Consider the following 14,024-nt stretch of genomic DNA (forward strand, 5'->3'; position numbering starts at 1 on the left):
TACATCCAAAATGACGAAGATGACATCATCATTCTGATAAAATAGCAATAGTTAATGCATAAAACCAAAGAAAAATTAACATCCAACTGCTTTCTGTTTCAACTTACTTTTCTGAATCTGATGGCAATGATGGTGGTCCTTCATAAATTCCACTGTCTGTTGTTTTCGAAATAGATGAAATGTCAGACTTTTTGCTACTTCGCTTTTTATGTCTCACCGTATCCTCAATATATGTCATATACGGTGTCTCTGCCAAACCAACGCTGGCCATATTGGGTGGCACTATGAGTTCTTTCTGGGATTTTGACATGTGATGTCTACTATGATGTGGGTGGGATGTGATCTGTTTTGGATGCAACGAGACCTGGGGCACGTTGGCCATAGAGGGCGGCATTTTATTCCTATGATGATCGGGTGACTGGGAACGCGGCGTATGCCGGTTTGAGTCTCTGAACACCCTAGACATATGGTCCTCCAGAATACTATTAGGGTCATCCTCCACAAAATCATGGACGGGGAATATTTGGTTGCCAGGAGCTCTCATAGTTGTTGATGCTGGTGTTTTACAATCATGTTCCTCTTCCTATTATAATACAGGAAACAAACACAGGATTTAGAGTGATCAATTGTAAGCGCAACTAACATTTAGTAAAATGCTGATGGGTTGCATGTATAGGTATCTGCTGCAATAAATAATTAATAGAAGTCTCTCAAAGGAAAGCATGTTCCTATTCCAATGCATCATAAACAAATCAGGCAGAAAAAAATATGTTGATCTTGACCATTTGGGAGAGTAAGCTGCAAACAATGTCATACAAAGAACACTTAAAAACTGGCTATTCTCTTGATTGATATCATCAAACTTCCATTGATCAGTATTTATCCCCTATTAAAAAGCATAGTAATTGATTATTGATTGAATTAATCAAAATGACATCTACATGTAGTTGGAAAAGCAATCCTACCATCAGTCGCTATGCTTTGTATTACAGAACCCCAATTGCACTAGACAGCACTTGACACTGGCACTGGTCCGAAGGTCCCAGACCAGTAAAAAAAATTGCTGTCGGGCCAGTAACTTTTCAGATTTACTGGTCTGACATGACCAGTAAAAAATATATCGAACTATTAATATAAATATTTTCTCCTATTTAGTAAATAATAAAAATGGCTTTGGCATCTTGAATAATGGCATTCTAAAATTGAGAAATGGTTCTCATGAATTAGGCTTTGCCATGTGTATGTGTACTGTTTCTTAGAAAGTTTTTTTGGGGAGCAATAAAAGCCAGCAAATAAACAAGTCTTTATTTATGTTTTCTTTTAATATTTTGGGGAACCAGTAAATTTTAAATCTAATGGTCTGACATGAACAGGATGGACCAGTAGAAAAAAAAGGGTTAGTGTGGAGCCCTGTTAGAGGCTAGAGGTCTCCTTAGAATAAACTAAAGAAGAAAAAAATTTACCTCAACTTTGCGTAATTTGGCAGCAAGTCTTTCTTTAGCTTCCCTTTCTGCAAGGACCTTCTCTAACTTCTCAGTTAATTTCTTTGCAAATTCAACCGGGTCTGTTGGTGGTAGTTCTCTAGGATGAGCACGCTAAAGAAGGAGGAGGAAAAAGAACATGTATAATGTGGAAGCTCTAAAGGGTCTTGTTTTCATACAAGTGAGAAAATATACTTTCTGTCAGAATGAGAAGTACTCCATTAAATTGTCACAATTCATAGTCAGAATATGCAAAAGAATTCCTTAACTATGTGCATTTACTTTGAATGTTTTCTGTGTTGTATGATATTTCATCAACATATTGTAATGATGAATGAATTAACTGTGATAAATTAAATTCAATATGTTACTGAGCCAAGAAAAGAATGTGCAATAAGACTTGAAACCAGATAGGATATCAGCCTGAGATCCTGAATAACTTATGTTTGTGAATGGAAACAATCTACCATAGAGGGAGACAGATGAATATATCTTGGAAAGTGCAGAACAGCAGAAGCATTCAATGTTTTGTTTTTGTTAAATATCCCCTGAGGCAAATAAAATACATTAGCTCTACATTCATGTTTCACTATTATGTCAAAGTATATTTTCAAGGTCCCTTCAGTTCTTTTATATTCTCCAGGATTTGTTCCCCTGGAAGTTCACAGAAATGCCTGAGTAGCAATTACGAATTTCACACCCCAGCTGAGCTGTGAAGGTCAAAGGTCATGGAAATGAAGCCTCTTCTGGAGAAGAGGTCAGGTTGCTTAGTCTCAACTTCTCAGACTCACTTCTCATCTGGAAATTCAAAACCTGGGTGGCACTCATAGACTACCCTGGTAAGAGACCATTGAGAGTTGTGACGGAAACGACACCACCCTGATCACTTTGTCAAACTTCAAACTTGAGGAAACTTTTAAAAGATATATTTGATGTATGCAATGATTGGCAAGGGCGAGTCTGAAAAGGGAATTTCTCCAGACTAATAAGGGGCATATGAAGCACAGATGGGATGCTGGAAGCCTGTCAAGGTCTACTCTGTACCACCACGATGGAATTCAACAAGTTCAATTGCAAAACCAGCTGACTGGGTGCGAAATGATACAAGATCTTCTTAGATCTCTTGCAAAGGGGGCACAACAAAAGGGTGGGGCCATCTTACAGGGGATACTGTCCTGCGTAATACCAAAGTGCATGTACGTCATTGAATGTTTGCAATCTTTGAGGGAATATGAACAAAATAACTAAAAGTAGTATTGATTTTTAAAATTATGTGATTGATCATGCACATTTAAATGCACAACCTGTGAATCACTGTGCCACTATCCATTCAAGTCATTACAATGAATGGGATTTAGGGTGTGTTTATGCTTCCATTGAGAGGACAGAATCGTCGTTTTCGAACGTCGATTCAAAACGACAATCGTAAACGTGGTTCTGGGAGTCCTGTTTATGCTTAACTTTTCAGAGGCCAAATTACGATTTCCAGCTGGCTTCGCATCATATTTTTCGTCGAGCAGGAAAGTGAGGTCAAATTGGGCGCACCCTTTTTCGAAAATATTTTTTTCCGAGTGTAGTTATGGGAAAGGTACATCGACTGTTATATAAACATTGAACAATTTCCGATATTTAAGTCATTGTATGGAGCTTCTTGATATAGAGCCATATAATTTCCACCATGGTGAGGATAATAGTAAAAAAATATTAAGTATACAAAATAATGAAATATCTATTTGTTTATGCTACTGGGACATCTGGCAATGTCTCCTCATTACAGCTCATGTTCCAATGGTTTTTTGGTGTAAATCCCTCAACGTTCATTGGGATGACAAATTGGAAGAGTAATACTAGTAATAGTACTTCACATGCAAAACAAGGGAGATGAGAGGTAATTCCGTGGAGGTTAAATGCGACCATGGAGCAATGCGACTGTATCTCACCGGAAGCACGTACCAAATGACGTCATTTAAACACGTTTACGATCGTGGTTCTGCTTATACTTCCCCAGAAAGCCTGATTCTGGTCAAACGACGTTTACGATCGGCGTTTTGAAACAGCGTTTAAATGAAAGTAAGCATGGACGCAACCGTGTTTTAGACTAATCACTTTTGGAAACGCTGATTCTGGCCTGAAAAGTGGAAGCATAAACACGGCCTAAGTCATGTATAGGAGTGCCTTGAGCACCTAGCAAGGTGGATACGTGCGCTATATAAATCCTATATTATTTTATTATGTAATCATTTTCCAATTCCACCTAGGAAAGATTCTTTAGATGTGGATCTCTTTTTTTTGCGTCATTTTAAAACCAATCTCATCAGCTTTGATAGCTGTAGTAAGGGGCAGGTATTTTGAGAAGGGGGCAAGGCAACTAAAGGTGACATTATTTTCTCATCAATTGAATAACAAGAGTATCTTAGGCCCGAATTCATAAAGGTGGTTTTGAAAACCCATGGTTGAATCCTGCGTTCATGCGGATTTCCTGTATAAATTATGTTTAATTTAGCACGTATCGGGCACGTGTATAAAAAATGTCTGATGCTGATGCGCGCTTTTGTCACAGTGCGCCAAATTGACGCCTGTTACCATGGGTAGATACGCTATTTTATTCATAAGTCCACTGTTTGAAGAGTGGCCTCATTAATTAAAAACAGTGGACTCATGAATATTATAGCGTGGATAACCACGGCAACAGGCATCAATTTGGCGCACTGTGACAAAAGCGTGCTTCAGCATTTGACGTTTTTTAATATACGAGGTAAAATAAGCATAATTTATACAGGAAATCTGCATAAACCATGGACTAAACCGTGGGTTTTCAAAACCACCTTTGTGAATTCGGACCTTAGGGTTTCAGATCTCTTTTGTCTGTAACTGTGTTTCTTTCCTTTCCTTTTCCTTGTTTTTCACTTCTTGAAAAATAAGATGAGGCAGTTGCTTCCAACGCCTTCGCACAGCCCTTGGTATTGTGGAAAGATTAACAGACTTGCATTGGATACCACATATGGTATATAAATTAAAACAAACAAAAAGATATATGTGGTGGGTGGTCGAAAGGTCAGTTTTCAATGGAAATGAATCTTTTCTTGAAATCATTTACGGATATTTCGCATTAGAAAACTCTTTACCAGATGGCATGGCCAGATTGAGGGTACAGTAGAGACATTCTATGTTGACCTAATCTTGTATGTTCACACCCTGTAACAATGCTTTACAAGACACAAAACTCTTGATAAATAGTCCTTGACCTTTCTTTTCAACATTGAGTAGATATACAATGTTCAGTTTTCTTCCCCCCTCTACCATATTTTAATTGATTTCCCTCATTTCAAATATTGGTTTTTATTCTTTTTCTAATCCAATTTTCTTTTTTTTCTGAAGATACATGTAATGTATTTTGCTACATTCAGACGAAGTTATTGAAATTAAAAGTTTAGCAGCAGCTTTTGAAGGGCAAAATTTGAATACGCATAATTTCAAGAAGGGTTGACATCATCAGTTTGCTCGATTAATATTCATGAAAAATTCATAGAACCATTTCACCAAATAGGCCTAATGCAAATCTTTGAAATGTCATAATTTTGTTACTCCTTATTTGATTTTGATGAAATTGTCAGTGTTTTGTTAGTCTGATATTTCTTTATCTGTTTAAATCATATATTTTCAGCCTAGAGTAACCCTTTAATACTATACCAGTAGGGTCAATAGCCCAGGCTACTTGCAAAATTGGCTCCTGATTATGGTCTCTGAATGTCTTCTTCCACTATCTTCTTGATCTCTCTCTTCCCAGCTGATCAACAATTCGACAAGGTTCGTGTCTATATTTCTCTCTTTCTTCACACAAGATTCTTATTCTACTTTCACTCTCCTCTCTACCTCCATCATATCCACTTTCCTCATCAATCTTGATCTGGGTGACCAGTCAGATTTGCATTTTAATCACATATCCTCTTGACCAGTAGACCAAGTGACCAAACAAAGAACCTTTCTTGACCATTAATCCTGCTTGGAGACTAGCTCAAATGAACATCAAGTTTATGCTAAAGCATTTATGCAAATTTTCCTTCAAAAGTCCTCCAGACAGCATAAGGGTTCATACCGGCGTCTGTGCTGTAAGGGATTTACATGTACATGTAGATCATGGTTTTGTTTTTTTCAAAGAAACAGTATAATTTTCATACTTTCCCCCTTCCTGCATCCTATAGTCCACCTATAAAATTGACAGGTAAAATGTCTGAATGACAGCTAAAAATATCTGACGTCTGACTGAAATGTGGTTTCTGATTGTTGTGTAGTTTTAAAGACGACTTTGGTCTGGAAAAGACGTAATTTCATGACGTCAATTGAGAGATGGTTTGATAGCCTTCAAGTAACATATTCCTGGAGCATGCATTACATTATAGATTAACCATTGTTCCCTTTCTATTTTGAATGGGGGAAGGGGGCTAGAAAGGGGAATTCTATAATTCTTTCTCCACATGGGATGCTAGCATCATCACTTCACATTGATAAACAAAAATATGAAAGAGAGAAGATGGATGAGGCTACAGTTTTATAGGGATGCCAGTTGGAATTGATCAAAGGGCCTGAAAATCACATAGAATACAATATTTTGTACACAAAAATGCTAAAACTATGGCCTGAAAATGAATTGCCAGAGCCTAATTAAGGCTTTTGCCTGAAAACTGGCATCCCTGAGTTTTAACTTTATATATTGAGGAGCATTGCATGAACTTAATATTCAACACAAACATATAAAAATTATTCAACTGTTTTTATTTCAGATTTTAATTTGATATTGATTGCAATGTTTACTTCACATTATACTAAATTTCTATCCCCAAGATCACTGAAACCAAACTGTCAAGGCACTGATTAGGATCTTTATAGAAAGTCAATTATTTGGGACAGTGATTTTCAAATAAATTTTAAAAATAGTCTTTTCCGCTTCAGAAAATTTTCTCTGATTCCCCATAGACTTTGTGTACATGAAAAAGTGACAATTCTGTTTACCCAGGAAATCTATATGCGTTGAATAACGCAATACTCGCGCTGGTCAAAATTTGTATCTGCTAATGCTTTAGAGTCCAATCTATAGCGATTACACTTCTTAATTCCGAAGGTTCTTTATTCCGAAGGTTCGTAATTCCGAAACATGTAAATTGCCTATACCTCGATGTTCGTTAATCCGAAAACGTAAAAGGGTTTGTTAATCCGAACATTTGGGGCGTAGGGACAGTGATTTTCCGCGATCGCGGAAAACGGACGGAATTCACGGAAAAGGCCTTTTTAAACGGAAAGTGGTATTTCAAACGGAAAACGTATTTTTCCTCAAAATACACAGAATAGCAACAGAAAAAAATCCAAAAATAACAACAAAATGAGAATATTAAATGGCCACAAAACCCCAGAAAACACAATCTCATCTCACCTCACTACAATCATGACAATTCACACATCGTGACTGCGCTCAACATCGACATCAGCACACTCGATAGTACCCCGCGCCCGTACCTGGCGCGGCTGGCCGGGTTGAGCTTCACATCGCTTCATATCGCTCAACTGCACGGTTGTGTGTTGCTGCCCTCTACGTTTGAAGATGTAACAGCACAATATCGTGCTCTTAAAATCCAAGATGGCGGATTGGCGAAAGTCGTTGACTGATGATAACGATGTCCAAAAACCCCCAAATTATCGATGAAATTTAATTTCACCGTAAAATAATGCTAATAATGTGAAAGGTGAGGATGTATGCATGCTAAATGTGTTTGAAAAATTATTAAATGCACCCGCATAGATCCGATTAGAACGGATTCTATTGTGTTGTTGGTACAGTAGCAGATACAAAACAGTGCGAGTGTAGGCGCTGTGATTTTGCTATTCAATGTGTAAACGGAATTGTCACTTTTCCGTGTGTACAAACTCTACGGGGAAATGGAATTTCCGTTTTCTGACATGCTGAAACATAATTTGAGATTTTCTGAAACGGAAAAGGCCATTTTTTAAAACGAAAAATCACTGTCCCTAGGGGCGTTATTCCGAAGGTTCGATAATCCGAAAACAAAATAAGGTTCGATGTTCCGAAGGTTCGTTAATCCGAAAACGAAATATGGTTCGTTGTTCCGAAGGTTCGTTAATCCGAAAACGAAATAAGGTTCGTAGTTCCGAAGGTTCGTTAGTCCAAAAACTAAATAAGGTTCGTTAATCATTTTGTTTTCGGAATAACTAACCTTCGGAATTACGAACCTCATTTCGTTTTCGGACTAACGAACCTTTGGAATTACGAACCCTCGGAAAAACGAACCTTCGAAATAACAAAGCTTCGGAATTACGAATGTATGCGTATACGAGCACACAAAATATCTTAGAAAAAAAAAACATGAATACAAGATCACCTTTCAAATTGTTAGCATTAGTTTAGGGTTGAATGAAATCTAATCAATAATTTTGGGACTTTTGGGACATCGTTTGAACAGTCGACGACATTCCTCTATCCACCATTTTGGGTTTGTAGAGTACTGTGATCGTGCTGTCACATCACCGAACGTAGATGGCAGCAACACATGGCCATATTGCTGCCTTCTACATTTGTTGGTTATATAATAAAATGACGTTTGGTCGCATATCAGCTTGTGCTTGTGAATATTTTCAACACGATCGAGTGATGGAGTGCGTGTAGTCACAATGTGTGGAGTGTCATGACTGTAGCAAAATGAGATTGTGATTTCGTTAAGATTTTGGAGTAATTTCTGTTATTCTTTGGATTTTGAGGCAAAATATGTTCTCTGTTTGAAAAGCCATTTTCCGTTTCAAAAGGCAGTTTCTGTGAATTCCGTCCATTTTCTGCGATCGCGAAAAATCTGTCTCTAAATTACGAGGTGACCTAGGACAATATTTGAAAGGGATTTATCAGCTTTGATTTGTCTGCATGTACTTACCGGACAAGGAAGATGTGTCATTACTTTTCCATTCTGTCTGATATTGTATTTCATATTTCGCTTCTGTCTCCTCTTTTGTTGCTGCCTCGACCTTACTGGAAAACCATCCCTGTATTACAAAGAGCAAACCATGCAACAATAATGATCAAAAGTGAGTAAAAATAATTTTACATCGTTAAAAAAAAAAAGGTGAACTCTAATAATGATGCAGATGCTGACATCTCCTTCGCATGTACAGAGTATGACACAAGACATACACAGTTTAACAAAGTCAACCCTCTGCTCATACTGAACACAAACTACCAGATAACTCCCAATTATTGTTTTTGTTTGGGGGTTTTATACTCAATGTATATTGGCACATTTATTGAAGTCTTTCAATTCATATTCAAGATGATATTATTTCTCACAGCCGTGCATCAACATGCAAGGAATAGCAAGAGGCACATGCACTACTTTAATCAGGCAATAGAAAGGGCAGGAAAACAAGAAATCTGAAAACTCAAAGATTGTGAAAGATGGAAGGATGATTCGAGCACCATCTCATCCGATGTTGTAAAAGGGCATCTTGACACTTTTTGTAAATATGTTTTATAGAAGGGAACCAATTATTGCATTTGGCATATTAAGCACTTTGTTTTTCTAGATATCCCACTACTCATTCATCAATTGTGTGTTCCGTATTTATTTCATACTAATTTGTACTAAAAACTCACAAGCACATCTCTAGAGCTATCAATAATTCTTCATGAGAGTAGGTCCATATATTCAGGGATTTTTTGTATAGTTTGTATTTTAATTCCATGTTTTCCCATGTATACAATTATCTAAAACTATACAATAACCACAGAAATGATAATCTGTTTTACAAGAAATATGGATTTTTATAGCGCTTTTTTTTACTGAGGATCCAAAGCACTGCTATCATTACCCCGGCTTTAGCACAAGCTACCAGTTTTTCAACAGTGCTCACTGTATTCAAGGAATTAATCCTGCCAGGTACCCATTCACCTAACCCGGGTCAAGCGCAGCACAGTGTGGATATTTTTTTGCTGAAGGAAAACATACCATGGCTAGGATTTGAACCCACCACCCTCTGTTTGAAAAGTGAGAGTAAGAACAACTAAACCTTGACTAGCTCTCAGCATAGTCAAATGAGATCTATAGAGTCCAAAGCTAACTTCTTGCAGGTGTATGTAATGTCAAGAGAATGGAAGAAGCGGCACACAAACAAAAAAAAGGTCTGCTTTGAAATTGGGTTAGATTGAAACACTCTGTCAGTGTGTGCAAGGAGAAGGGTATGTATCCAAACTCAAATCCTCTGTAATTGATCTACTTCGTAACCTGCTTTGAGTTTGTAGGAACATTTGTCTACTTGTTCCTTTATTCTGTTCTTTCTGGTTGAAAATAATGTTGGAATGTCTTGTTGTTTTAATAGCTTGCCATTGTTGGGCACTAGGAATACATGTAGGCTTGCCATACACCATTAGCCTAGATGCAGTATGATCAGCATTTTGGATAGTTGTTGGCAAGGGAGAGGGGCAAAGTCCATTTATTTTCCACATCAATGTTAATCATCCAATATTTTAAGGTTGGAAATGCTTGATTTTCTTGAAATTAAAATAGATTTATTCACTTCATTTTTACAGTTGAATATTTAGTTCACATTAACTAAAGAGCAGTATTTAAGTTTCAGTTGGAACTTGGAAGAATAACAGGAGTACTGGTATACCCATCTTTATATTTGAGATGGGCCGAGCATAGAATATGGACCTACATTGTACACTACAGTTGCAGAAACTGTAAATTGAGTAGAAGACTATGATTGGTAGGGGGTAGAAATGAAGTAATAAGATTTGTGCCTTATTTTAGAATCCTAGGCTTAGCACCAAGTAGTACATCCCCTGTGGGGATGGCGGAACTACTTCACTCCAGAGTAAAATGAAAATGAGATTTTGTCTATCAGTCATCAGTGGAGCAATGCTGGTTCTCCTTCCAGGCAGGCAGTCTACTGCTACAGCTGTGATATCATAGTCTATAATATACAGACCCTTTACAAAGCCACATGAAAAGATTTCTTACAAATATGCAGCAATGCAATGCTGAATAGTAACTGTTCAAAATATTGCGAATAAGACTAGCATATAAATCCATGGACCCTACCACAAATCAAAATATCCAAAAGGGACAATCATGCAGAATACAGGAAGTATATAAATATGAAGGTGGGAATAAATGAATCTTTTGCACAAATGATGCAAAGTGATTGTGGACAAAAAACTTGGCAGAGACAAGATAGCTCACAGGAGCATCATGAAATTGTTGGTGAAGCAGAGATACACTGTTTATTTCACTAATCTAGCTCACATGGTGATGGGTGTCTATTTCTAGACTATTTGTTTGCTGCCTCATAGGAGAGAAAAAAAAAGTCAGTCCCCAAAGATGAGAGAATTTATTTTCCAGCAGGGCAGAAGGAAACCGAATGCAGCCGGTATGAGCCCCAGTGACACTGCTAAATCAAATTACCAGGGGAAGAAGGGGGGCAGGCATCGCAGGGAAGGGCGGCAGGCAGTGTCGGCACTGGATCAAAGCGTTGTAAGGAGATCCAGAGAGGAGAGAAAGGATGAGAGTGAGAGAAAGAAGAGGAGAGAGAAGGAAAAGCACAAGAGATGGAAAATGTAACAGTCTCACAGGCTAGGCACCCCGCTTCCATCTCCAAGATTTCCCATTTGGAGACCGCCTTTGTGTTAATAGGAATAGCCTTGGGTAGATTAGAAACACAGTGTGATGCAAACTTGTATTTCACCTCAACATGAAAAACAACTAACAAGCAGTTGCTACTTTGTACCCGATACATCATCTCCTTCGCCATGGTCTCAAGGAGTTAACCCAATTGTTACCCCAGGATCAAAATATGTATCTCAATGGGCAACGTTCCTGAACATGGTATTGGATTGGTTAATACCATGAAATACTTTAAAAAACAATTCTATACACGGTAGGTGAAATGCAGAGGCTATTGACAGAGAAAGGGAACTTCTTGAAAAGTTTATAAAAAGGGGTCAATACACATTCTGCAAAAGGAAACAAGCAGTTTCATCATTCATGAAACACTGGAGGCAAAAGGGAAAATAAAATCTCCCATACAAAAAATTGGGATAAAATGGGGCACATGCAATTATCTTGTGTGTTTACAAAAAAAAAGGCAGTTGATGGCAGTCACTGATGATCAATGGACAGGCTCGAGGGATTGTCAAACAGACAGGAGAGAGAGAGAGAGAAAGAGAAAGAGATAAAAGAGATAGAAGAAACAGAAATGAAGGGTGGATGAAGAGATTTGAACAAAGATAAGCAATACAGGTAATCATAGTTAATACCCACACACAGAGCCATGCATGGTGGTGGAAAGAGGGCATCGCATACAAATAGAATTCATACACGCAATATAAATACCATGCAATGGTTTTTATTAGAACTCAAATTTTCCATGCATGGTCGAACATCTACGGTAGGCCGCAGACTTCAAAGCAATGACCCGACTGAATGAAAAATTTGATTCTGAAGCTTAACAAGCTCCATACAATGCCGTAAATGGGTGTAAAGCCGAAGCCGCGCCAAGCTCTCTACAAAACAATTTACAAACATGTTGGCAAAAGGATGATATCTGTGCTTACCCCCCCCCTTCTCTCTCTCTCTTCTTTTGATCATGATAATCATATTGCCATAAATGACTGGGCATGGATGGAATTAGTGGGTTAGCTGGGAGGTGGGCTGTGAAAAATTCAGCAACCACTGCATTTGTTGATGTGATTAACAACACAAGGGACTTAGGCAGAGCTTCCGCTCTAGGCACAATGCTCTCACACAATAGCCAACCTTCTCTCCTCTTTCCCTCTCTCTTCTCTTTATAACTAACCTCGTTTGCATCTTAATAAGAGCTGCCCCTAAACTGTGCTATTACCCAAAATACAAGGCGACAATCATTGTGTGCTTTGTGTGTGTTCGGCTGATTTTATCATAGAAGCTGGAGCCAATTTTTTTAACCATCAAAAAAATAAATTCTCTTAAAAGATAAATTCTCTTAAAAGATATAAAATATCAGTAGATTGGTAACTGAACATTCCTTTCAATAACCCAACAAGAAAAAAAAAGCATTTTCATCCTCTGAGTTACCGGAATTTAATTCAACTTGAATTTCCAAGCACACACATATAGGCCTATATGTGTATGGTAATTACAAATTAAATTCCATACATATTTTTTTAAGACTACACATTAGACATTATACCTCAGTCACATTTGATCTATGATGGTGGTACCACAAGTCGAAAACAGTCATTTTATTCATTTTTATTCAGACCACCTACATGTACATGTAGCTATTAAAACAAATTGTTAAAATTGCTGTTTTCGACTCGCCGTATCCGTAGATCAAATGTGACTGAGGAACTATGGTAGAAATTGTAAGTGATGTGAAAAATGTGTTTATAACTTATAAAAATGTTCAAATACAAATAGGTTTACAATCATAACCTATTCCTTACTTCGTGAATGCCGTTAGGAATTTGGGGGCCAAGATGTAAATTATTTTGACTCAATTTTACTATCAAGTAAAAATATACATGTATGGGACTATGTTCGAGGCTTGATCTGACTAATTTGAGTTGGGTAATCTTCAGAGACCTGAAAAGCAATTATTTGCAGTACACCGTTATTAATGATACTTGATTACCCTTACATGTATGTCGATATTTCATGAGCTAGATCCATAAACTTTTTAAGTTATGCCAATTCAAAACACACTCCCAACATGGCCAGAGTTCATTGACCTTTAAATGACCTTTGATCTTGGCCATGTTCCTGAAATATGCACAGAGTATTTAGGAATACATTGCTGCTCTTATGTCCAAGTTCCATGAACTAGATCCATAAGCTTATAAAGTTATGATGATAGTTCCATAAATGCCCCCCAACATTACCAAAGTTTGTTGACCCTATATGACCTTTGACCTTGGTTATGTGACCTGAAACTCGCACAGGATATTCAAGGATACTTGATTGCTCTTCTGTCCAAGTTTCATGAACAAGATCCATAAAATTTTAAAGTTATGACAAGGCTTCAAATACCCCCAACATGGCAAAAGTTAGTTGACCCTAAGTGACCTTTGACCTTGGTCATGTGACCTCAAACTAAGGCAGGAACTTCAGTGATACACTATTACCCTCATGTCTAAGTTTTATGAACTAGGTCCTTATAATTTTGAGGTTATGATACTTCAAAAACTTAACCTTGGTTAAGATTTTGATATTGATTCCATCAACATGGTCTAAGTTCATTGACCCTAAATGAACTTTGACCTTGGTCATGTGACCTGAAACTCAGGCAGGGTGTTCAGTAATACTTGATTACCCTTATGTCCAAGTTTCATTAACTAGGTCCACATAGTAGTACTTTCTAATTTGTGATGACATTTCAAAAACTCAACCTTGGTTAAGATTTCAATGTTGACGACGCAGCCGACGCCGTCGGAAAAGCTACGCCTTTAGTCTCGCTCTGCTTTGCAGGTGAAACAAAACTGACAATAGTATCCAAAATTCATATACAATG

At 37.6% G+C, this 14,024-nt stretch overlaps 1 protein-coding gene across 5 annotated transcripts in view; it reads right to left on the minus strand.

Moving 5' to 3' along the window:
• LOC446201 (axin) overlaps positions 1 to 14,024 on the minus strand; it is a 41,191-nt gene that overhangs the window by 12,613 nt on the left and 14,554 nt on the right. For all 5 annotated transcript variants that reach the window (XM_041617300.1, XM_041617301.1, XM_041617302.1 and 2 more), the window contains exons 4-6: positions 8,417 to 8,525; positions 1,464 to 1,595; positions 108 to 583 (exon numbers count right to left, since the gene is read on the minus strand). In XM_041617300.1, coding sequence (XP_041473234.1) covers positions 108 to 583; positions 1,464 to 1,595; positions 8,417 to 8,525 — 717 coding nt within the window. The remainder of the gene's footprint in view (positions 1 to 107; positions 584 to 1,463; positions 1,596 to 8,416; positions 8,526 to 14,024) is intronic.

This window comes from Lytechinus variegatus, chromosome 10, assembly GCF_018143015.1.
Source record: "Lytechinus variegatus isolate NC3 chromosome 10, Lvar_3.0, whole genome shotgun sequence".
In the NCBI taxonomy this organism is placed as follows: Eukaryota; Metazoa; Echinodermata; class Echinoidea; order Temnopleuroida; family Toxopneustidae; genus Lytechinus; species Lytechinus variegatus.